A 25,040-nucleotide genomic window follows, 5' to 3' on the forward strand; every position below is an offset into this window, starting at 1 on the left:
TTCGATGATCACCATTCACAGTCATTAAGGTAAATTAACGGCTGGGTTAAAGAGAAACATAATTAAAGTGTATTTCAACACGCCCTTGAACATATTCGTCACGGTCATCCTTAGAGCGCTCGGTTAAATCTGATGACGGAAGACACTCTCCGGTCATTTCCTTCAGGCTGCAACAGGTGGCAGGAAAAGGTATACACGTACAGAAGAAGCTGCCAACCGAACACACGGAGCGTGAGGGGCTGCTGATTGAAGGGCGATTGAGCTACTCGAGTCAATATTTACGTCAATCGAAGATCGTTTCCTGCTGTGCGTGTAGCGCTTCTCGCGAATTAGCTGCGTAATTCTAGTCAACATCCGCGAGATGATGAGCCTCCCGTTTGTTTAGCCCGCGCGGCTGCTGGACACACGTTTGGCAAACAGAAATCCAAGAGGTGGTCTCCTTCGTGTAACCATTTGCTGCATTGCTTGTATTATTCTACAGCTTGGGTCATGTGCCCACAAACGAACGCACATAAACTTGGAGGCTTGTCTTGTGTCACAGCGTTGTTGTATCAAGCAGTGGGATACTTTTCCTGTGTAGTTACAGTTTATCACTAGCAGAAGATTGTGGAAGAAAGAGGATAAGCACCTCACAACCATAACTCGTCAATATTGACATACAAAACAAATATTCGCAATTTTGAATCATCATCGTGAGAAGATTTAAGGTTGGAGGTGGTGCTGTTAGGACCATCTTGTCAACTTCTTCACGGTTAGCTGCCTCCATAGTGTGCTAAATAAATTCTCAGCCCCGTCAGCTTCCGGGGTGTGCAGAAAAGCACTACCCAAAATGGGTTTATTTGTTTTGTTTCGTCCGCTTGTTGGAAGTGTTTGCTTACGTTATTTAAGATTCGACTTCGCAACGTACACCCCTTGCGGAAGGGAGAGTTGAATGTCAAGTACTATCCACTGCTGAAGAAGCTGACCGCCAGAAAACTGAAGATCATTGAACCCCCTCTCTCAGCACGGTTTCACATGACGATCCCCTCGCCGGGGAGGTACGGCGAAGTACGGAGTATGTGGAGAAGCTTTAAATTCGCATTCACATTAGCGTGTGGATCATTCGGACCTGATGCTAAACGATCTGTGTGACTTTGCCCTGGACTCTGGACAGCTTCTGGAACAATCCTTAGAAAGCAGAACAGCGAGTTCCTCCACAAACACACACACACACACGATCGTGTAGCAGCACACTTATCCCCATGTGCCTCATTTGCGTGAAAAGCCTGCTCTCTCTCCCGTTAGCTTTGTTTTGTTGTTGTTTTTATTATTGCTTCCCGGGGTTGCCGGTTTTGCGTCAATACTGTTTTTATCTGCGCTTGACTTCGACCCTATCGGTTACCGGTCGTCCCTCCTCCCCGTTGTGCGCGCTTGTGGTGCTGTTTGGCTGGTCGAGATTTGTCCAGTAAATCGAATCCAATTCCGGTTTTTGCTTCACCTGATTGGTAGGATTTTCCATGCGCAATTTATGCAGCGTTTTTGGGAAAGGCGCATACTCCCGTCAGCCGACGTTTGAGCCCATCTTCGGGCTCTGGTGTGACGATATCGCCGCAAATGAAAGTTGCGAATGTTGGACACTTTTGGCATACGCAAATAAACATGTGTGCTATTGGGTTTAACCCATCGTTGTATTTGTATGTTCACAGTTATCACCAATCTCACCGGCGGAGGCTCTAATTTATGTCGATGATCTAGTTTGTCCAACCGTCGTCACACCAAACAAAGGTATATGGTTGCGCGATACCCAGCTGGTATTACTTGCGACGACAGGTCGATCGCCGCGCATATAAGTAGTAACCGCGCTGATCGGGTCATGATGGTAACTTGCTGCATGGTGTGTACCCTAGAAAAAACGTGTCCGTGAATGCGCATGGCATGTTCGTGAACGCAACTGGACTGCCTTGGGATGTCTCATATCGAGAACGTGGTCAGTAGTGCGTTCTACAAAGCCCCCCCCCCCCCCCCCCCCCCAACCGTGTGCCCAACCTGTCAAGAATGAGTCGAATGAGCAATGAGAACCGAACGTACGAGTGCCATCGAGTGCGTTAGCCCTCGCCATATCAACTGATGCCTAATATCACTTATATTTTTCCTCCCTTTTTGGACAGTTCTTCTTTGTGATGCGCAAAAAGAGTAGTCAAGTGTCTACACTGCACGTCATTCACCACGGATGTATGCCAATGTCGGTGTGGTTCGGTGTTAAGTTCACTCCAGGTAAGCTCACCGGAATGACAGACGCAAATAGCTTCAATTACTAACGCCGAGGAATCGTCTTGTTTTCTTTCTCTCTCTCTTCAGGCGGTCACAGCACATTCTTCGGTCTGTTGAACACGTTCGTACACATAGTAATGTATACGTACTATCTGTTTACTGCCCTCGGACCGCAATTCCAGAAATACCTGTGGTGGAAGAAATACCTAACCGCCCTTCAGATGGTGAGTGGACACGCAATACAAAGGGCTACAGACACATATTGCCCAGCAGTAGCGGCGGAACTCTCTAATGCTAATGTATCTTCCTCCACGGTTGTAGGTTCAATTCGTCCTGATTATGGTACACGCTTTCCAACTGCTGTTCATCGACTGCAACTACCCGAAAGCTTTCGTCTGGTGGATCGGAATGCACGCTGTGATGTTCTTCTTCCTGTTCAACGAGTTCTACCAGAACACATACAAAGTTCAAAAGGTATGTACAGACTATGGAGTCCAAGCGAACGCCCCAAAATGCTCCTCGTATTCTTTGGTATCCCATTCCACAAAGCTTGCCATTGATAATTAAACAACTTTTTGAATGCTCTTACATCGGTCCTTTCCGATGAATGAAAGCCGTCTTCTACGGAAGAAAAGGTGTCAATAAGTTTGGCAGCAACACAACCATCCATCCAAGCCCGAATGACAGATTTACTTGTTTGGGAACGTTTTTGCATTTCGCACTTCTCTGACAAACAACCCCGATCATCCGATTGGAAAACCTGTTCTTTTTTCGTTCGTTTCCTTTTTAACCTTTCTTTACACACACGCTTAGACAACCATTCGCCTGTCGAAGTGCGATCGCGATGTGATTTATCTACGTGGCTAAAATCGCTATCCGTTCAACTTATTTCTCATATACTTTCGGTCTCAATATCATCAGTACGATCACTGAGAATGCTCATTTTCCCACTCTGTATGCCGCCCTGGTTCTAACTGTTTTCTTTCGCCTTTTCTCCCACTCACAGCAGAAGAGGGCCGCCGCCGCCAAGAAGCGAGAAGCTGAGGCGCTTCTGCTACAACAACAACAGCAGCAGCAACAGCAGAATGGCCACGTTGCCAACGGTAGCGCCAACGGTACGCTCAGCAATGGCACCGGCAACAAGGCGGCCGACTACTACGTCCGCGGCGACCTTCCCGCCGAGATGGAACTGACGCAACGGCCGGCGACGAACACGCACACGGCAGCCCAATAATAGCGGGAATATGGCAGGCCGGATTCGGTTCTTGTAATTAATTATTAATTTATTGTAAAATTGTCCCCGGAACCCCCATCCCCCCATACCGTGTGTGTTTGTATGTGTGTGTGTGTGTTAGCACGTGTGTGCAAACGGGAGGGTATCGTAGATGCCACTGGTTAATCGCGTATTCCAAAACCAAACCGAAATCCCGCACCGTTGCGGATGATACTCGTTCTGCTACTTTTTTTGTTCTCCTTCAGTTTCGCAATCTATTGCACGACCTCACCGCATCAGATGGTGTTGCTATATGCATCTTTTTAATTAAATTTTTGGTTTTATGCCTATCCGTAATACTACTACCTCCCTGGAGCTGAAACAAACAAACAAACATACTGGAACAAGCACACACGTCGCAAAGAGACAAACCTACTAAGAACATTCAACCGCGAGGAAGGCTGCTAAAGGGCAAGGAATAGATACGGGCGTGAATGTTACGGCTTCTGGTCTATTTACGATTTCATGCGAACGAACTGGTCGTGTATGTCTTTGGGCATATATAGTGGGAGATTAAGAGGACCGGGCAGCTTTATTCCCTTTCTTGTCTTTTTTAAGTTGCTAAGAAAGTTACAATGGTGTTTAAATAGTGATGATTTATTTTGAAGAAGAAGAAGAAGAAGAAAGATGCAAAGTTAGACAGAAACTAAGCTGACAGGTTTTGTGTACAGAATGCAGCGACGAAAATGTAATAGCCGTAGGTGCAATGATGGTGCAACAATCAGGAATAAATCAAGCTAGCCAGAGCACACGCGCAAACCAGCTAGCTGAACTGAATGTGGCAAGCGCCAAGGCATAGCGTTCGTTTTTAAGGGCTAGTAAGAGAATGGGAACGTAACAACGGTCGAATAAAATCAAGGATATAGTTCATAGGAAAAAGTTCAAGCAAAACAAGATGTCTGTATGTATGCGTCGGGGAGGAGTGTATGTGTGTATGCTTGATGAGCGTATGGTAAGCGTGTTTTACAGTAACGACACACGTGTTGTACAATGCGATGTCACAATCCAGCAGTTATGGATGGTGTGGCTTGACGATCCACGGATACGCGTCGTCGTCGTCCCACTTTGCTTGTTGAGTCGACCGTGCACATAGCGCACCCCAAACACGTATACTGCGCGCTCGGTCTAGTGAGCAGGAAATAGGAGCAGAGCATAAGTGAGAACGTATAACCGACAGCGATCGGCTGAGGTGCATCCACCCGCGAGGGTTTTAGTAACCATTTTTCCGTGTGTCAACACAAGTCTTTTGGCGCTTTCATGACACCTGCTCCCCCTTCCATCCATCCCTCCATCCTTCCTGTCCAACCTTCCAAATCCTCTCCCGAACTCACCCATCTGAGCTTCCCGTCGATCACCAGTCAAGGTTCCACCAGTCCTACCGGTGCAATTGCCGTATACCTGTCGTGATGTGTGGTGTCCTATATTTACATATAAGTGAAATACCAATCTACTTTTTTCGCTCTAAGTCTAAGGATTTTTTTTTATTTTGAAGGACACTTTCGGCAATAAAATACAGAAGATTTGAAATGTAGCAGTAAAATGTACGCTTTCTAAGGTACATGTTCATGTCTGTGTGAATACGTATGATCGAAAGAAAGATGCGGCAAAACTAATATTCCTGATACCATAAGAAACGGTAGACAGAGAGCAGGACATTTTAAAGCAGGATTGAAGTGTTTCTCAACATGGAAAAAGCTTTTTTTTTAAATAGAATCTAGGTGTCTATTGCCTTGGAGTAGATCAACTTAAACGCAAAGCAAGTGTTTCAAATTCAAATTCAAATTGCTGAAAAGATAATGAACGACTAGCTGACAAATCCACCGAAGAAGGAATCCCCTCTTTATCCGAAGACCTTACTTTGTATATAAACAAGTAAATGGGATCGAAATCCTATTGTTGTGTAGCTTTTCCTGTATCACAGATCACAAAACTTCTCATATATTATGGTTGACATTACTGAAGACACTCTACTGTGCTACACTACCTGGTCAATGTTCGTTATGTAGATATCGTCTAAATGGCGAAAGCATTCGCTGGGAGACAAGCACCAACATGCTATTGCTGCTAGAAACGGCAAATCTTATGTACAAAGAAACAAAGAAACAAACAAACAAGAAACCCTCCTTCACAATATTGCACCACGAACAATCCCAACGGAATATAAAAAGCAAAAAATCAGAACACTAGAGAAAAGAAGAATGATACTATACAAGGATTTTTGTAACGTGTGTTTCGCAATTAGACGCGATGTTTTTAGGATGTAAAGTGTCAAATAGAATTCAAGTTAATGCAATGACAAACAGAATTACAGCTACATTTGTTTAGAGCGTAAAAATCGAAAATGGATCATAATTACTACTCCACGCCATACTCGCACACGCACACGTCTATGTCTGTCTGATGTAACGATAGCTGATTAACGGGAACTTTAATAGATGTGTTTTCTGCGGGCAGAAATGATTAGAAACCATTATTACCATAGATAGGCGTAAAGGGCGGTGCAAAACAGCTGCAAAGTAGCTCTGTAGATATTTACCATGCTTCGGTGTTTAGGCATAAATATTATTATAGTACTCTTCTTCATTGCTTAACCGAAAACAGGAGCTAACATAGCGCAATCTACAGCAATCTTGAAGATCTTGTTCATCAGTCGTCAATCGTTGGGTTTGTTACATAGCTCTAATGGTTGAGTTTAAACTCTACTGTTGATTTGTTGTTGGTCTGGCAAGCAAAGGGATGTACCTATACGGTGAATCGATGCCGGTTCCAGCTAAACCATGTTTCGAATGGTCTACTAAAGAATTCGCAAAAGCAGCTGCTATTCACGGTAAAGAAATAAACATCTAAACTGTAAAGCATTATCTAATCTGTTTTTAAATTGTAAAATTAAATAGTTAAATTTAATAAGAGAAACAGCTGTTTTTTTAACATAGTACATAGGCATCGTTGTTGTGTTTCAACTGCTAAAAGCTTAGATAATTAATTATCTTCATATGGTGAAGCTGATAAGTACTGTCGACGTTTGTTTTTCGCGAATCTCCTATCTAAAGCGCCTTTCAAAAGCAACGTCTAACAACAACGCCAGCTATCAGACACGTTACCGAACGAACACGGCTTCACTATCTTTTTAGTTTGGACGGTTATAAAGTAACCACCGTGAACTGGTTATCCCCCAAGTACGGAACATGTTGCACTATTTTGGTAAAAATAACAAACTCCATATGGTTTGTTTACGCTTTACGTACCAGTGTCTTGCGTATATTATGATGTAGAAAACATGGTACCAATTTGAGTTCCGTTTATCTGGCGTCGCATCAACACTTTCTGTTCATTGTTATGTCCGTAATCGTTCGCTGATAAACTGTTTGGGCGGATGGTAACCGACTAACTGGCAGGACTGACTGCCGTTCAGCTTGTGCTATTGCTTGTCGTTGCGATAGATTAGCTCATTCGTGAAGTGTTCGCCAACCAGAAGGGATCGTTTATTGGTCCTGCATCACTTACACAACATGGAATCGATAGAAATGGCTCCAACAACCAATCTAGAGGCCAATCATCATCGTGAGTTCGTGAGTCGTCAGAAGTACGATCAACTGTTAGAAGATTACATCAAGCTGAAGGAAAGCAAGAGCACGAGAACAACAACACCCGAGCACGATCAGGATGTTCTCGAAGCATACCTGACTCGCATCAACCGATTCGAATGTCTGATGAGAGAACTGCAGGAAGATTTCCTGCAAATGAAAGCTAGTGTATGTGCCAGGACGTTGGGCAACGAACCAGCACGGAAAACGCATCAACGCTTCCGACGTGATGAAGATAGTGCCATCAACTACGTCATGACTATAGTGCATCCAAAAAGCCGTACAAATTAATAGAGCAAGCAATAAGCGAGCAACAAATAAAAGGTATGTTACAAAAAAAAATCATTTAATGTTTACAATGGAAGAGGACTCAAGACCACGTAACGGCGGTGATTGGTGCTAGACAAGCTGTCGTCGAAACCATCGATAAACATCTAACTACATATAAGGAGAATGTCATGGCGTCTACATTGAAATCTAAAGGGGATTTAATAAAGAAAAGTGAAGAAAAAGCTAAGAATATTTACATACCGCACATGGAAAGAGTTCTAGCCCAAATGGGTCGGAAAGAAAAAACAACAATATTGAATTATACTGTAAAGCTGCCATTGGTAATCAGTATGGCAACAAAAAGAAGAATGCTTGAATATTGCAAACGGCAAACAGGGCACCGAGGCTTGAAGAAGCTTCCGTTACATTGTGCCGATTCTAAAATTGATGACGTCACTGGTCCGCCAGAATGATTGGAAAAATATCAACAAATACGAAACACACACATCCACACACACACTTGCAAGCTGCTGCTCAAGAAGCAACTGTCATATAGCTTTCAAACGTCACAACACACGGTACTGTCAAACATCATTCAAAATAATTTAAGAGACCATAATTTGAATGATTTTTTTAGCTCTTGAATGCTGTTACTAAAAATTTACATAAAACATCAGCTAAACTTGAACGTGAGCTAAATGATCTCATTTGCAGATCATATTTACAAAAGAACATGCATTATAAATTATGTTTTCGTTAATCTTGGGCTCTGTGTTCGACACCTCTGCCCTGTTTGACAGCTTACCTCATCTCTAGTCTGTTCGATGAAAAGTAGGGCTCAAAACAAATTCGACAACTAGCGCGAGAAAGATTACCTTCTAGTCCCTGCTTCAGTGTGTTTTATCGGGTAATTTCCTCCTTGACTGCTTGGCGTGTGCATCATACGGAGAAAAACGCGATCTGCATCCATTTGAAATCGTTTCACGCAGTTTCAATTTCACCTTTCCTCGGATATAATGATAGTTTAGGTGAGATTTCGTCTGCTGGTTCCGTGTGTGTACGGGTGGAAATTGATTGGGAAATACTGACCTTCAGTGAGTTTGTGCGAGCAGAGCAAGAAAAGTGGGCTGAAGTGGGTGTATTTTGCCAAGCGCAATTGCCTTGAAGCCAGCCATAACAGCAACGCCGTCGGTACACATTGGCAGTGGCATTTCGAGAAAGGAGGAGGAGGCAATCGACGACGCATTTGCACACCTTGCATAACGACGACGACAACGACAACACCGCACACGACATCGCAAGCGCTCCCGGAGCGCAACGCTGGTGGTGGTGGCGCACGGATACGGATTAAGGCACCAGCTCACGGTAGCGGATTCGATAAAATCGATGGCTTTAGATTTGCTTGGTCGTCAGAAAATGCCCTTAGATGGTTCCTCGTCGAAGCAACCGGCGGTTGCTTCCTCCTCAGTTAGTGGAGGCTCGACCGGGGCTAGTGCCACTGGAGCCAGTGGACCAGCGGGCAGCGCTGGGGTTGTTGGTGTAGGAGGTGGTTCCACCGGACAGGGAATGTCTGGTGCGGCCGCAGGTGGAACCGGCGGGGCGACGGTCATGGGCAAACAGCTGACCGCAAAACGATCGCTGAAGCTGGGCAGTTTGGCCGAGGACATAATGCCTACGTCATTGGGCGGTGGAGACGAACCGTTCCGTGCCAGACTGCATCATTTGTTTTCGCAGATCGAAAAAGAATTCGAATTACTGCATGCCGAAAATATGAGCTGTAAGTACCGCATCACGGAACGTGTCGCCTACTATGTTGTCGTTCATTCTTCATTTTCTTTTCATCCATAGTGCGTGAAAAGTTGGAAGCTGTCGCAGGTACACCGCGTGACTCTACCGTCGGTGAAAGGCTTCCACTGCAGGACGCGTTCGAGGTGGATGGTTCGGTTAACAAGAGCTTCAAATCGAAGCTGGGCAGTGCCGGCAGCAAGGTGAAGGCCGGACACAAGCTTCGCGCACAGACGAGCCGTATAGTGTCCAGCTTCAAGGCACAGTCTGTCGTCAGCTCGCTCGTGCGTGAATTTTGTGGCCACAAGGACGGCGTTTGGCAGGTCAGTACGAAAGCTGGGCAGCCCATCATTGGTACAGCTTCGGCCGATCACAGTGCCTGCATTTGGGGCATCGATACGGGTCGTTGTCTGCTGCAATATCAGGGCCACAGTGGATCGGTCAACTCGATCAAGTTCCATCCGACGCGTGACATTGTGTTGACTGGCAGTGGCGACGCAACCGCCCAGATATGGCAAGCCGCCGTGAACTGGGAAGTGCCAGCCAGGAAAGGACATTCCTCCGAGGAGGAACTCGAAGAGGAAGAGGAAGGACCGTACGAAGAGAAGGAACGGATTGACGTGCTGCGAACACCGCTGTGTGAATTTTCTGGACCAGGTGGACACACGGCGGTGGTAGTGGCGGCTGATTGGCTACCGGGTGGAGATCAAGTCATAACGGCCAGCTGGGATCGGACAGCGATTCTGTGGGACGTGGAGACACGGGAGCCGCTACATCCACTGTGTGGACATGATCACGAGCTGACCCACGCATCGGCACACCCGAGTCAGCGGCTAGTTGTGACAGCTTCGCGTGATTCCACCTTCCGATTGTGGGATTTCCGTGACCCCATTCCGGCGGTTTCAGTTTTTCAAGGACACACCGAGTAAGCACACTCTATAGGCAATGGAATGTTGGATCGGTTCAAAACAAAAAAACCCATACTAATTTCTTACCAACCATTTACAGGAACGTAACCTCGACAGTATTTACGCGAGATGATAAAGTTGTCTCCGGATCGGACGATCGCTCAGTGAAGGTGTGGGAGCTGCGCAACATGCGTTCCGCACTAACGACCATCCGGACGGACTCGGCCGTCAATCGGTTGGCGGTGTCGGCCAGCGGCGTGATTGCCATCCCGCACGATAATCGCCATATTCGATTGTTCGATCTGAACGGACAACGTATTGCCCGGTTACCCCGAACGAGCCGCCAGGGTCATCGCCGTATGGTATCGGCCGTCGCCTGGACGGAGGATATCAGCTCGAACTGCAATCTCTTTTCGAGCGGCTTCGATCGGCGAGTGTTGGGCTGGGGCGTATGCTTGCCACCCAAAGATAATTGAGTAATTTAATGTTAATGTGCAGGCAAAGAGGGAGCAGATATTTTGGGGATGCGCTGGAGTGTGACAAAGAAAGGTAACGATATACATATATAGAGCGAGGAGTACAAGGTTTTTTTAGTTGATTCGTTTGTTACATTGTTTTAGTTCACTTGATAATCGTTGTTTTTGATTCGTTTGCGCAAAGCATAGTCACCAACTACTTAGTCATAACACAATACGATACACACAATAAGTGGCCCAGTGATGCTGCGAAGGAACGAAGGAATTTTTGCATTGGAATCGTGACTAACCCCTATTTTCCATACTCACTAGGGATTCATTACTCGTCCTCTTCTTGGCTCATCGATCCTCCACGAACAATTTGCTGGTTTCGGATTGGCGGCTCTGTGTTGATGTCATCAGTCTTGTCTTGTCCAGTATAGATGGAAAAAATGGGCTCTCACTATTGATGAACTTTTGTCTATTTACCAAACGCTACATATGTTATGTACTTTATCGAACATTTGGACAAAATGGTTCAACCAAGAACTATAGTGAAGGAAATGGCTTTTTGTGTTGAAATTTACCTGCATTGTCGATCACTCAAAATTACTTCGTCTTGTATGGACAGTGTTTTTGTGTTTCAGTTGTCCAGACGAGAAGAATCTCATGAAGTTTAGGTACTTGGGTGTGCTTGAAAATTACGCAGGTATTTGCACACTTGAAGCATTTCGAATAGAAATACATGAATGCTTGCAAACACTTGCAACCTTGAAATGAGTGACGAACATACATAATTGCCTTCATTATAAATTATACTGGCACTATAACCACCAATAGGAAACTAAACTAAAAAAAAAAACAATTCAAAATCTGTAATTGCAGTCCGCAAAAGCGTACTTTATCAGACGGCAGAGGAGAGGGTTAACCTTACATCCGAACTATATTTGTATTGGCATTGGTTTATGTGTTAGGTGTATGGGTCTGAAACGAGTTCTGGGAGTCTAGGGTACGGGTTCATTGGGTTTAAACTCTGTTAGGTAAGGATTGCGCACTACCCTAGGGAATGTTAGGCAAGAAATGAAGACGAAAGTATTGCAAACAATGCAACAGCGAACAAACACATCACAGTAAGATATTGCCAATGATGGATCCTACTACTATGGAGTTCTTTATTTTCATCGCTAACGTGGCTCGCGCGTTGATGGACGGTTGATAAATAGCATAAAAATGGAAGATATTAAACCCGCGCAGCATTTGCTGAAGCATTTGAGGGAGATAATGCAAAATGCACACTCAATACCAAATGTATGTAAGAATGCACTGGTGGTACTCAATTCAAATGTAACCTTGTGATGTCAACCGATAAAGCATACACACACCATCACCTACAGAAAGGAAACACTATCAATTAACGAAAATCCTTCCAGTTGTGCTGTATTTTATCAAGAAAAGGAAAGAAATATTCTTCCGAGCTTAAATAGTTTCGTTCAAGCAGAAAAGTACCGCTGTAGTCAATTTTAAGTAACGCGTTGTATATTTTCGGCTCACGCCCCAAACCACAGCTACATGAGCTGCTGCACTTCCACGGAGAAACTCCACAGCTGCGATGGCGCACCACGGCGGCACTCCGATGCGCCCACATCTTCCCTTACGAGACTTTCCAAACACATGCCGCTAGCCTCGTGTATAAGCGTACCACCCTTTCGCTGCCATCGCTGTCCACCACTATTCTCGCCCGCTGGAGCAACGGTGCTCTTCTGGCGACATCGTTCAGTCAGTACAAAACCATTGCGCACAGTGAGACAAATCGTCCGTTCCGTGCGCAATTGACCGGTGGTTTTATGCAGCGCCCAATGCATCTGGCCTTCATTGCCGTCCGGTTCGCGCGATACACACTCCAGCAGCGTGACGTCATTCGCGGCTACGTGCTTACGCGTTCTGGCCGAGACTAGGCTTCTCTTTGGTTTTAGGGCGAGACAGCGTTCACCGTGTCGCAGCTGACCGAACGCAACGTTGTTCTCGTTCGGTAGGCGCAAATCGAGGAAGACGTTCTGCAAATACCAGCTGAATTTGCGACAGTTTAGTGAACGGCGCAGCTCCTGCTGTTCGGTGATCGATCCAGCATCGACCGCTACTGCTTCCGGGCGAGTTTCGTAGAAAAAGTTCTTAAACTCATCCATCCAGACAAGGGCCACACGCTTCGTGTTGCTAAACCGGTAACAAGCGAATCGTTAAACAATCGTCAAGCAAGAACATTAATCTACTCTCTTACCGTAGGTACGTCAAATGGCTACCGTCCGGCTGAAAACTGAACGGATGCTTTCGGCGGAACACGTGCCCGATGCGTGAACACGGTACTACCTCCACGTGCGCCCCGCACATCCACGCCTTCAGGGACATCTCGAGCGATTCGCCACCCCAAATGTCCATCCCCGGGTCGAATCCACCCAACTGCTGGAACAGACTCTTCGCCACGATGAATATCCCACCGGAGATGGCAGGACTGTAGAAGGGTAGCGACTCATCATGGCGGCGATGCTCAAACTCCTCCTCCGCGATCGGTAACCAGCGAAAGTGAAGGCTCCAGTCGAAGCCGCCTCGCAACCGGGCACTGTTGGCCCGATACTCGAAGGTGTGCGGATCGATGATGTCTATCACCGGACTAAGGATTGCCGTCGGGTCGATCGCTAACCGATCGTGCAGCGGTTCCAGCCATCCCCGATTCACCTCACAGTGACTGTCCAGGAAGAGCACAAAACTTCCACTTGCATACGTTGCGCCAATGTTTCTGGAACGTATCAATCCTGGTGGTTGGGAAGAAGAAAGAGAATTCGCTTTAGCATCGCTCATTTTATTGGTGAGTGTTGGATGCACGTGCCGTGTTTTACCTTGTCGCACTGTGTTCCGGTAATAACGGACGAGTGGAATTTGAGCAAGTAATTCATAGTATCGCAGCGTACGTTGTTCTCTTCGATCGTCTTTTGCAGGATGCTGCTGGGCGTTGTCTTCGTGGTTAGTGCTGCTGTCATCGATTAGAATTATTTCGTGCAACATATCCAGCGGAGTGCGCTGCAGAATGCTGCCAATCGTTCGCAGAAGCGTTGAGATCGCCTCGTTATGGAACGTTATTATCACAGATGTGGTACGCCCTGGCGTCGTGAGGTAGGTGCGCTGTAAACAACTGAAGAGAACAAGGCAGCATTATTAAACACACTCCATTAACCCTGCGTCGTGTCATAGTATCAACGCAATACATTCTTTCGATTCCGATGAAATTTATGGAAAGCCAAACGAACAGGTCCACCAGCCTCGAAAAGGCATTGATGCTCTACTAGCAGGAAATATGCGAACGATGAAGAAAATGTAAATTAGTTTATTCAACACGTGAGCTTCCTCCGCAAGCCATTACGCCAGCTGATAACAAACGCTAATATCTGTCGGCTCGCTGTTGAAGAAGCTTGATGGATCAAAATATTTGGAATGCTTATTTAAATTTTACCACGATCACTTCATCCCTGGGACTGTGAATGACCAAAGTCGCGACCGACAAAAATTAATCATGCATTCATCACGTTAGCGGATTACATTGAACCTCCGGACGGGATGTAGAGTGATACGTGTATGTGTGCTGGTACGTTTTCATTTTCATAAATTTTCTGAACAGATTGCATAAATTAATTAGATTGAGTTATGCATGCTTTGGTCAAATTGTAATAACTTACTCTATTATTCGAAATCGAATGCTTTTATGACACATTGTACGCCCATAAATGGTGGCACTGAAGGAACGCACATGGACTACAAATACGATATTGGCTACGATTTGAAGGCTGAGCTGATTCGGAATCCCTCCACCAAGAACAACAACATTGAACATTTCATTTTACTTTGTATTTTGTGTGAATCTCCAAGCATTTGACTTTGTGAGCACGACAACGGTTATTTGTTTATTTATTTATTTGTTTATTTATTTATTTGTTTATTTATTTTAAAATTACGGACATGCTGTATTGTTGACATTAGTGAAGGGTAATTCAGATTCATGAATCTGAATGAAACTTTGGAATGATTCAATGAATCTGAATCCCGATTGGAAAGATTCATGAATCTCGAAAGATTAATTAATCTCAAAAAATACATGAATCTCAAAAGTTATCTAGAAATATCTAGAAAGATTTACGAATTTCTAGGGATTCATAAAAGTTAAAGGAATCATACATCTCTAAAATTCATTAAGATAAATTAATCTTTGAATATTCGACTCGAGATTCGAATCACTCATCACTGAAGATTCATATGAATGAATCTCAATGAAAGATTCATTAAACCCAACACTAGTTGACATATAACGACATGTCATAATTAACCGAAGCAATTTCCAAAGTTATAGGTTTACTCCGATGATAGGTTTACTCAGGTGATGATTAAATTAAACATGAAATTGAACATTTTTAGCTACATTTCGCACAAAATAGCTGAAAGTTTCATGCATCAAACTATAGATAATTAGATTCAGTAATGGATAAATAAGATTTTCGACCAACTCTTTAAAAATACTTTGATATTGTTATCCTAATTTTATTATTATACTTTTTTTGTTGAATATAATTTATTTTCTGCGTTTCCGTGTACGCTATATGGTTTCTATGTGTACAAAATAAATTAAAAATGCTTGAACGTATGCATTATCGCTACAGCACATATTGCATTTTTTATTTATTTTATCTAATGAAACATTCAAATTCTGATTTGTTCTTATTAATCCGACATATAAATGATTGCAAGATTGTTTTTGTAGACCATTTGCATAGTGTGTCATTCATGTGGCCATTATAAAGGACACTCGCATAACGAGATTTGCGCATAACTTTAATTATTTTTTAACTATTAAGTTTTCGTATAACAATGGTATAACAACGATAGTAACATTTGTTAATAGTTTGAAGTATTTAAAAGTGACGTTTGAAACCGTATTTGTACGCCATATAACCAACTTTTTTCTCGTAAGAACGGCATAGAAAGCCGTATCACTTAGTACCAACTAGTATGCTTCTCATACGTTAAATAGCGAATTTATCGTATAACACTTGATTCACTGATACAGAAGCCCTGTAATCAACAAACGATACAAAAAAGGAGTTTTCTTTTAATGTAACACCCGTGACGGAAATGAAGCATTTTCCTTTAAAACAAAACACTATTTGAGCGGTCGAAACTGTAAACAGCAAAGAATTTCAATTATCTTATCCGCATAATCAAAAAAGGATAGGTAATTAATGCCCAGCCAGCTACGTGCGTGTGGGTGTGAGATGCATTTTCATTAAGCTGTGGGAACACGGGGTCAAATGGGCACATAAATGAAAAATAACCTGCTTTATCAACATTATGAAGGTACAGAATGTCATACTAAGAACATAAAAATTTGCATAAATATTAGTAACTGTAAAAACAGACGTTTGTTGAAATGGGGGGAAAGTAATGCAATACACGAATAATTTTCGAATAATTTTGCTCAAGTTTATAGTATTTAGTCACTTATCACATATAATTATGACTTTCGTTTACAATTGTATATCTTTTTGAAAGATTTAAAAAAATCCATCAAAAGGGAATTTATTTTGTACTTGACAACTGATGAGTTGAATCAGTACTTGCTCAAATAACCCACAAATTTATAAAACTGCGTATTTCCGAATCCGCGTATCTTGAGGACTACTGCATGTACTTTGCACAATTTAAGAATTATTCAGATCCATTGATCTTACGAATCTTTGGGGATTTGGTTAGAGATTCGAAACTATTATCATTGAATCAATGAATCATCGTGTTCCCTTCATTACGTTTGGAGTTTCAACAAAACCGTTACCATGCCCATATTGCCCAAACTTCCCTTAGACAGTAAAGCTCGTCAGTTTTTTATTTGATGGTAGGTAAGGTGCTGCATAATGATTGACGACAATTATGTCTATACATAAAATGCCTCATAAATCAGTTCTATTTGGGATGCTCTTAAACAGAGCTTTTAAACGAAAAAAATATAATAACCACGCACCTAACCAGTTTATAAAACTCCGTACTTGAGTTCAAGAATTCTAATCGTCGCCAAGATCTGTTTCGGTCCTTGCTTCATTCATTTTCTTTTTGGGGGAATTTTTGGAAGCAGAATGATTTTGCTAATACAACCCGTAATAACTAAAGCCTGAACTCATGCGCAGCATGAACTGTAACTGGTTTTGGGTCATTCGTTCTGATAAAAAACACACTCTAAATATAACAATTACTCATACTTTTCTTCACAAAAAACATCCGCATGTAGCTAAGCTTATTGCGTGATAATATTTATTCCGTGAATCATTTTGCTAATTTTCTTTTTTTATATATTGTCTTTATACTTGAAAATACGACCAAAGCCGAATATTTAAACGTTTTGCCCCGATCGTGCGTGATCAAAGTCCTATATTATGTGCCTTTCGGCGCCATCGTCAATCAATTTCGATGAGTTGCGGAACACACTTGACTGTTTGTCTATGTTGTTGTGCTGTTGTAGTTGTAATGCGAAAATGTTGCCAACTATCCCACAGAACCTGCCACTACTGTTGCTTTGCTTCGAGGTCAATAACTCGAGGTGGTGAGGAAATATCCACACAGAGTCTACAGAGTGATTCGTTCCTGCTGATTAGCGGAATGTCTTAGTGCCCCCCTAGCGCCACGGTAACGTCTTGGCGGTTCACCCAGAGATTACCACGTGCGGGGTGAATCAGTTTGTACATGAACAGACGCAAGAACAGAGGAGGGAGCCAATGTGAGTGGGTAAAGATTGTTTACAAACGTAATCCAATCGAATCGTTTGCTACAAAGTCAGTCACTTCGCGATCCGCATTTGAGAAGCGTTGAATGTTTGCGTAACACATTGAGCATGGTTCATTGATAAGAACTACTTTAAGCTAAGCTAAGGAGGTCAAAAAGGCAAAGCTTAAGGTGGGTACAATTGTAACTAATCTCAATAAAAATTGTTTTGCATTTACCGCCATTACAATCAAATTTCCCTTTAACCAATCTTCAGTCCTATTTCATGAGTTTACAATAACTATTCTTGCGCAAAAGATAATAAACACACACCGTACAGTGTGTATTTCCAAACCCGCACCCGAGTACGATCGACAAACTGAAGCAACCCGGCAAACACCACTAGTAAGATCCCGCATAATAACTCTCCAGCTACTTACTTGGGATGGCGCGTATCTGGAATGGGTCGACTGATGCCGAGCCGGTCGCTAACCGTTCGGTTGAAGTGATGCTGCTCGAACGGTGCCGCCGTGGTCGCGAAAACTGGACCACCGCCCCCGGACTGCAGAGGCGATGGTTCCGGCACGGCCCAGGCCTGCCAGAGCCTTTGCACCACCTCCAGCCCGACGGTGAGATTCTGCTCCTGTTCCACCACCTTGCGGCGCACCTTCGCCATGTGAAACAGATACAGGTTGTCGCTGCAGAAGAACAGGACGCCGAACGCAACGATCAGCAGAAAGGCGATCGGTTTTTTGCGCTGGATCTTCATCGCGCCGGTCTTGTTCGCATCTCGCTGTTTGGCTCTCGGGTCGAAGCGATGAAGGGGGTGGGCCAATCGGTTGTTCACGGGGGAAAATGGAAGACGAATTAGCACTTTGATCCGTTGGTGTGTGCGCGTGTTTCGTCTCGTTGCGCCACTGGAATCTTTATACAAAGTGGAGATCTTGCAACTGAGCTCAATCGTAGCCACGTTGCAAAGCCCGGCAAATACAGGCAACACTGTAGGCAGGGTAGGGTGTTGTAGGCACTTCAATTTAGACTAATTTGCACCATGAGCAAGACTTTCTATCTCGGTGATCTATCTTAAAGGACCGATCGATGCGTATGCTCTACTTGGCTTCACTGTGAATCGCCGCTACCACAGAGAATCGCACGCCCTGTCGAGCAGTTGGCTCATCTATCGTCTGCATAATTCATTCGCACTGAACATACAGCATGTACGGGGCCAACATGTACAGATGACCCGCTGTCCCAACACGTTGGGATTCCCGCAAAGCGCCGTGCGGTAAGTCTGTTGCAAGCCCTGGCGATGAGTCTCGAATGTTTGATTTAAATTCTTCCACCCTATCGCTCGTTGCTTTGGAACAGGCTAATTGCTAATGGAACACTTGCACCGCTATTTCGTTGTAGCCTCCTTCCTACGTTTATCACAATCGCAAACGCGAACTCATCAACCCACATTGACCGCACGTTCGAGCGCGACGTTTGCCAGCGGGCGCGCGCGATAAGAAAACGCACTCGTCACACGGGGCACTCTCTGTTTACAATTAGGCTGACTGCATAATCGACACCTCCCTGCGTACCCATCAACCGCACACACTATCGATCCGTTCACGGGAAGCGCCTGATGAGAACTGAGTCACTACCAAATTGTGCTGGACAATGTGTGCAGCCGGATGCACCCTGTGAAACACACTCACACACACACACACACACACACACACACACGTACTTCCTGCTTCCTTCCTGCTCTTTTCCAAAAGGACCACTAACAAATCTAATCACGTAACACGCACCGCTAATCCCCCGTACCCCGCACTTAGCAGCACCTGTGCCCGCCTGTGTAATCAATCGATGCGCCAAGGCCAACACACCGAAATCAGTTTCGCGCGTCGTCGTCGTCGCCGTCTTTGCCGGCTGCGTAAGAGAGCCCTACCACGCACCCTGCTCCCCTATCGTCCTGCTTCCAAGTGTGTTGCAGCTTGTCGCGAACACGCGTATCAGCCGACCTTTGTCGCAGCGGCGTCAACGGCGGCGCCAGGAATCGATTGCGTGCGGTCCCCAGACGTTCGAACGAAGCGGGTTCTCGCCGGTAACGGATTGGGCGGGTCTCGCCTGTTCTCTCGGGTACACGCTTTGTGCCCGTTTTCCGCAACTGTGGGGCCGTTTCCCTTTTTGTGCTCCGGTGTTCAGATGCCGGCTGCTAGATCGTAACTGTTTTCCGATGGCGTGTCCCCCGTAGGGTGCGCGCGTTCGAAAATCTAGTAACCATCATCGGTCGTGTCCAGCCGTCCACTCATGCTCACTATTCGCGCTCTCTCTCTCTTTCTCTCTCTCTCTCTTCATCGCTCGCTCTCGCTCTCTCACACGAATTAGCTAAGTTCGCTTTCTCACTCCAGCCCATCGCGAGCATCTGCCGGGACTGCGCGGAGTTGTTCGCGAACCAATGCGCCGCCGATCGTCGCATTTTCTTCGCTCTCGTCGCCCATCGATCGTGCCTCCGAAATGATGGGATGGCGTTGCCGCCGCTGCCGTCGCCACTATCGGAAGGTTCGATTTGCTTGCATGCTAATGGAGCGGCACGTTTTACTCGACTATGCGGGCGTAGACGTTATACCGATTAGTAGAAGAGTTTGCTGTCTAAAAAAATTTGATAATTGTTTTCGTTGTCTGGTTATGGAATGTCACAGGCATACATTAATATGCTTTTTAAAATAAGAATACTATTTTTCTAGCATATTTCTTGGGGTATCTTACATGTACTAGGTTTGCATTGCTACACCTGCAGACCTGTTCCGTAGTAGTGGCATGGCTTTTAACAATATGACTATCCTTAGTTCAAATTTCGTATTGAAACAACGAGCGTTCCGCTGCATATTCGGTGATCTTTCGATGAACCAACAAAAGGAGAATAATGCTGAAATATGCTATTTAAAAATGCTCATATAAGTAAAAATAAATGTGTGTATATTTCCAATATTGTATATTGTTATGGATTTCTAGTACATAAACGAATCCATTGTCAGCAGTTTACATACATCCAAAGATGAATTATTCGAATTGTAATGAATTGTAACAACTAAGATGTATGAAGATGGTTGCCTCCATAATAGAGATGTACACATGGAGTTTGAGTGAGTGAGTCAATTAAATCATGCTAGTAAATGTATGGATTCATCTTAGCACAAAGTGTTTATATGAGAGTATCTTCAAAATTTCATCCTATCCTACTCAATCTTTTAAGAATCTGTACTCTGAATGTAGGGAGTAGAATCCCTAAGGTGCATAGTCAGTGAAGAGAGAGAGTGACTTCAATTACAAAGTAGTAGTAAAAGGATTTTTTAGTATATTGTTTTTAATTAATCTTTAAATAATCTACTAATTCAAATCTCTTTAAAGAGTGAGTATTCTCATCCCTAATCCCATAGCATCGCTCACAGTTTGATCTCTAATACAACATTCTACACATTTTAATGGAATGAATGAATAATCGTTAATGGAATGAATAAGCCCATTCAGCAGACTTCCATCCATATTTCCGAAAGCACCCTTGATCGATCTCTTCCTTGCGTTGCGATCATACGCAAACTTTACACAGCTTCCGTCAATTACCTCATGCGCTCAGCTGTGTTGATAAGTGAGCATCTTCTTATGCAACTTGGCTCACTCGGAACTCCATGCGATGACCGCAATCACGCTCGCCCCAATCATCCCCAATTATATGTTAAGCTCCCGCACCCCCCCACGAAAGCGAGAGTGTAATTGGAAAGCGCAAACAAATTCAAAACTAACACGCTCGTAACTCCTGCGATCGTCCGGATCGAACATCATGTTTATCCAGTTTAAACATTCGAAGCAACACCGTTCAGAGCGAACCTGCATGCGTGTGTGTACAGTATTTGTAGTTTGTTGGTAAAACACCAATTAAAGCAACAACAAAAAACAACATTTTAACCTGTCGACTGTCGATCGCAATAGATCACGGTCATGTGTGCCGAAGTGGCTGCTGTCGAAAAGTTGTTCGTTTGATATTCCAGCAAGGTGCAAAAATGAATTTGCATACCGTTGTCATCGCTTGACAATTTCCTGTTCGCTGCTTTAGTGCGCTTATTTGTCGATTATCGGCGTTTGATTGACTCAAGCAAATAGGCAGTTTGTATAGTCTCAAACAAAAAAAGACCAAATCTCGGGTTGGGAAAAGGTTCACAACCTTAACCGTTGGCGGTATGTTTTTTTAATATTTTTTTTTTTGGCTGCACGCTATTGAATATCGTTTTTTGATCAGTCAGAAAAGGAACTTGCGTGTAGATTTTTTTGGAGATTTGCGAAAGCTTCCACGACTGCCAACAAGTGAAGGTTTTCTGTGTGTTTTTGTGTGTTAGTATGCGTGTGTGTGTGTCTTTTTTTTTGCTGAATGCCATTTATGCCAAGCTTGGTAATTGCTCAAAAATTGCTTCCGGGTGCAGATTTTGCTGTGACGCGCGAGTGTTTACGCTACCTAGTAAGTAGGAACGGAAGGAACGGAAAAATGCCTCTTAACTTAACCGCCGACCGCCCAGGGGCCGCGTACCAGCTAATGAAGCAACCTAGACAAAAAATACACAATTCTACCGGCAAACGTTGTTGGCTGATTTGTGGTAAATACTTAAAGACGATGCGTCGATCGCTTCGCAGGGGTGCAAAATACGTGCTGCATTTTTCTTGCGCGGTTCGCCGAATGTTTATGCACTCGGTCACGTGATGCGGTGGCGCGCAGGCCAGCATGTTCGGTCGGCATGTTTACTTTAAGGGCTCCCCGCTATTTGCTTCCGTTTTAGCACATACTTGTTTATGCCGTCATGGGAAGGCGTGTTTACGTTCGCAAAGCAGCTCGATGCTGCAATGAAAATCATCAGCATTCGTGTTTCTGTCATGTATACAATCAATCAATACAACAAACGTTATATTGATAGCTTCTACAATGAAGCGTTGAATCGTTGATGCAAGGAATGTATACGATGTCACTCGATGGCAAGTACTCCTCAGTATATCCTCTCATGTCTACCTGGAACACTCAGATTGTATTAAATACCTGCTTTAGGAGTCGAGTATTTTGACACTGCTTAAATATCTGTGATTGATTTAGAAGAGTGAGAGTTTTGTGATAAATAGTTTGTGGTCGGCTTGTTTGAGCTTACTTACACCTTTCAAGGTTATCAGAGAATAATTGGTTTACCCAAGGCGGGCTGGTCAGTTCTGCATTGTAAAGAGCTCATACTACATTGGGTTTGAATTAATGACGATCATGTTATTAAGTCGTATAAATTGACTAGCAGCGCAACTTTTTTTTTAATATTTTACGAAATATTTTTTATCATGAATTTTTAGATTGCTTCCTGCTATATTTTTCACATACATACTACACAATAAATTGTTTGTGTCTTGATTGTGACATGCTATGGTTTTTGGTTTCTATAGGTGCTTTACCTCTTTCCAATTTGCCATGAAAATTGGGGCAATATCAAAATAAACTTCCAAAAAAAATAGCAATTACAATTTTAAATGTGTTCTTTTCTACAAAAGTGGAACAGCAAGTAAATAAACATTATATTAGACTTTTAATGCTATGATTTCGACACACATAGTTCTGCTTAAAAACACATAAAGTAGTTTTACTTAAGAGCACCTGTCTGAAGGGCCTTGTGGTCTCTATCCTGTACGCACATGCCCCTGAAAGGATATTCGGTTCGCAGCTCACCTTCCCGAACGTTCGTGTTCCAATCTCCTACACGCCCCTGCTCGAACACACCGCCGAAGATAATAGTGCTGAGGGTGTGTGCCCCTCTAACACGCCCAGAGCGTTTGCATCCTCTGATCGGATGGCGCGGAATTCGTGTCCGGGCGTTTAGAACTACCGGGCGATATGTCTCACATTTAATGCGTTTTCAAAGGTTTCTGCATCTCAGCAACAACGGAAAAATCTACTTTGCGCTTTTGTGCGATCTTGTGTCGAGGATCGGTTTGTACACCAAACTATACTGATTCTAAATATGTTTCAACAGATCGAGATTTGCTCTTTTTTTCAAGTATTTGTTCCTGCTTGTGTAGATTGGCAAATGAATACTGGATTTTATTATTATCCTATCCCATTCTTTCATGTGTCGTCCAATTGATACGAAAACTTATAGCTATTATCAGTTGATTTTATTAAAAAGGTTATTTATAAAGGTACGTTAAACGAAAGAATTTTAAAAGTTTACGCTGGTAATCTCTATCTTGTGAGAGGATGGTGTCGATGCTGTGGTCCAATTTGCAGGTAATGCGCTTCACAGAATATCCATGGCATTCGGTTAAGATGTGACGGACGGTGATGTCAACGCCACAGAAACTGCAGAGTGGTGGGCTTGATTTTTGTAATAAAATGGTGTAGGTGAGCCGGGTGTGTCCTATCCGAAGTCGTGATAGGTTTCTCTGGTCTTGGTGTGATGGATGGTCTCTCCGTGGTGGTGTTGTGGTCTTGATGGTTCTCAGGAAAAAGCGGCCGTTACCAAATCAATAACCATTCCAGCTATTATCGATGATGGTTTTGCTAAGGCGAATGAAATCACCGCGTGGAAGAGTGTTATGGCAGCAGGCCGGGTTATTACTTCCTGCGTTGGCCAGTCGACTGCGTGTTCTAGTCGCGGGTAGTTCCAGATTCAAGTGCTTGTAGGACACTTGCACTGTCTGTAAAGATCACGTTGGTTTTGTCTCTGTCTAGGCCTTCATCAGCAGCAATAACCAGGGCCCTTGCTTCTGCGGTAAAGGTTGAGGTATGGTCTGGTAGTCGGATGGTGCTAATGTCGATGCTGCAGTAGATTCCACAGTCAGAGGAACCGTTTTGTACTGATCCAACTGTGAATGTGAGATGGTGGTTAAGGTATTTTTATTGAACGAGTTCTGCAAAATGACGGTTACCAGAGTACCAGAGGCGACTACCGACTACCTTGGATGAGTTTTGTGATTGAGGGGAGTGTTTGATCTGTAAGCGTGGTTATTCGGCGTTTGCCCTTTGGATAAGGGCATCTACCTTCATGTTTTTCTCCATCATTCGTCCTGCATCTGCTACTATCTTATCGCTTATGATGTGGTCAAAGAGTTGAAGTTCGCTTTCTGGGGCTCCATGTAGATCAATTGAATATAGTATGAAAAAGGCACTTATCTCTACAAGACCAGACGTGGATAAATTCCACCAGGATCCTCTCTACACAAAACTACACTAACCATTCTGTTTTGTAAGTAAGCCAGCAATACAGTCCTGTTACGTTTTTGTACAAACAAATACATATAAAACAATAATACATACTAATAAAAATTAAACATTACGGATATGCTTAAAAAAATCAGTAACTTAATAGAGGTATTGCAATTAATTGTATCACGTTGGTGATAACGTGTGGTTAGAACTTGCAGCGAAAAGGAAACAATTCGGGACAGAAAGTGCTTTAACCCTTGTGGTGAACCACGAAATAAAACAGATTCGACGCTTCTTACCATTTTTTTATTTTTTTTTTTTGTTTCAGACCACGATCTTACACTCAACATTCCACCGCCACTTGAACTGACTGGAATGGTTTACGGATGAACGTACCGAACAGCTGATGAATGCTGGGTGTGCATGAACTCTTGTCGGATCGCGATAACGGTGCGGTGCGTACACTCTCGCACACTAATACACGCTGACGGGTGGAAAGGCAACATTGCCCCT

At 43.9% G+C, this 25,040-nt stretch overlaps 3 protein-coding genes and 1 long non-coding RNA gene across 8 annotated transcripts in view; 2 read left to right on the forward strand and 2 right to left on the reverse strand.

Moving 5' to 3' along the window:
* The window catches only part of LOC120951872 (elongation of very long chain fatty acids protein AAEL008004), a 37,540-nt gene extending 32,486 nt beyond the window's left edge, over positions 1 to 5,054 (forward strand). For 4 of the 5 annotated variants that reach the window (XM_040370854.2, XM_040370851.2, XM_040370853.2 and 1 more), the window contains 4 exons: positions 2,148 to 2,253; positions 2,338 to 2,474; positions 2,572 to 2,724; positions 3,257 to 5,054. In XM_040370854.2, the coding sequence (XP_040226788.1) occupies positions 2,148 to 2,253; positions 2,338 to 2,474; positions 2,572 to 2,724; positions 3,257 to 3,484 (624 nt within the window). In that variant the 3' untranslated portion in view covers positions 3,485 to 5,054. The remainder of the gene's footprint in view (positions 1 to 2,147; positions 2,254 to 2,337; positions 2,475 to 2,571; positions 2,725 to 3,256) is intronic. The other variant, XM_040370855.2, reaches the window with a different exon arrangement.
* A 3,122-nt stretch (positions 5,055 to 8,176) lies between these two features.
* Positions 8,177 to 11,949, forward strand: LOC120953561 (WD repeat-containing protein 37). Its single transcript, XM_040373623.2, has 3 exons — positions 8,177 to 9,154; positions 9,226 to 10,087; positions 10,171 to 11,949. The coding sequence occupies exons 1-3, from the start codon at positions 8,764 to 8,766 to the stop codon at positions 10,544 to 10,546; spliced, it is 1,629 nt and encodes a 542-aa protein (XP_040229557.1). The 5' UTR covers positions 8,177 to 8,763; the 3' UTR covers positions 10,547 to 11,949.
* Positions 11,950 to 12,039: 90 nt separating this feature from the next.
* Positions 12,040 to 19,699, reverse strand: LOC120953560 (polypeptide N-acetylgalactosaminyltransferase 16-like). Its single transcript, XM_040373622.2, has 4 exons — positions 17,755 to 19,699; positions 13,417 to 13,709; positions 12,801 to 13,332; positions 12,040 to 12,736 (listed from the first exon to the last, which is right to left on the reverse strand). Exons 1-4 carry the CDS (start codon positions 18,081 to 18,083, stop codon positions 12,091 to 12,093), a joined length of 1,800 nt encoding a protein of 599 aa, XP_040229556.2. The 5' UTR covers positions 18,084 to 19,699; the 3' UTR covers positions 12,040 to 12,090.
* Positions 19,700 to 23,482: 3,783 nt separating this feature from the next.
* LOC125906772 (uncharacterized) lies at positions 23,483 to 24,849 on the reverse strand. Its single transcript, XR_007452113.1, has 2 exons — positions 24,251 to 24,849; positions 23,483 to 24,187 (listed from the first exon to the last, which is right to left on the reverse strand). It is a non-coding gene; the product is annotated as an uncharacterized LOC125906772 (long non-coding RNA).
* Between the last annotated feature and the right edge of the window lie 191 nt (positions 24,850 to 25,040).

The sequence above is a fragment of the Anopheles coluzzii genome, chromosome 2 (genome assembly GCF_943734685.1).
Source record: "Anopheles coluzzii chromosome 2, AcolN3, whole genome shotgun sequence".
In the NCBI taxonomy this organism is placed as follows: domain Eukaryota; kingdom Metazoa; phylum Arthropoda; class Insecta; order Diptera; family Culicidae; genus Anopheles; species Anopheles coluzzii.

What these genes read in the sequence shown, in the direction of transcription:
- LOC120953561 (XM_040373623.2), top strand. Translation starts at nt 8,764, where the DNA reads ATGGCTTTAGATTTGCTTGGTCGTCAGAAAATGCCCTTAGATGGTTCC. An exon ending in GCATGCCGAAAATATGAGCT is followed by an intron (nt 9,155 to 9,225) that starts GTAAGTACCGCA and finishes TTTCATCCATAG; the next exon opens with TGCGTGAAAAGTTGGAAGCT. An exon ending in GTTTTTCAAGGACACACCGA is followed by an intron (nt 10,088 to 10,170) that starts GTAAGCACACTC and finishes AACCATTTACAG; the next exon opens with GAACGTAACCTCGACAGTAT.
- LOC120953560 (XM_040373622.2), bottom strand. Translation starts at nt 18,083, where the DNA reads ATGAAGATCCAGCGCAAAAAACCGATCGCCTTTCTGCTGATCGTTGCG. An exon ending in CCAGATACGCGCCATCCCAA is followed by an intron (nt 13,710 to 17,754) that starts GTAAGTAGCTGG and finishes TGTTCTCTTCAG; the next exon opens with TTGTTTACAGCGCACCTACC. An exon ending in CCGGAACACAGTGCGACAAG is followed by an intron (nt 13,333 to 13,416) that starts GTAAAACACGGC and finishes CCCAACCACCAG; the next exon opens with GATTGATACGTTCCAGAAAC.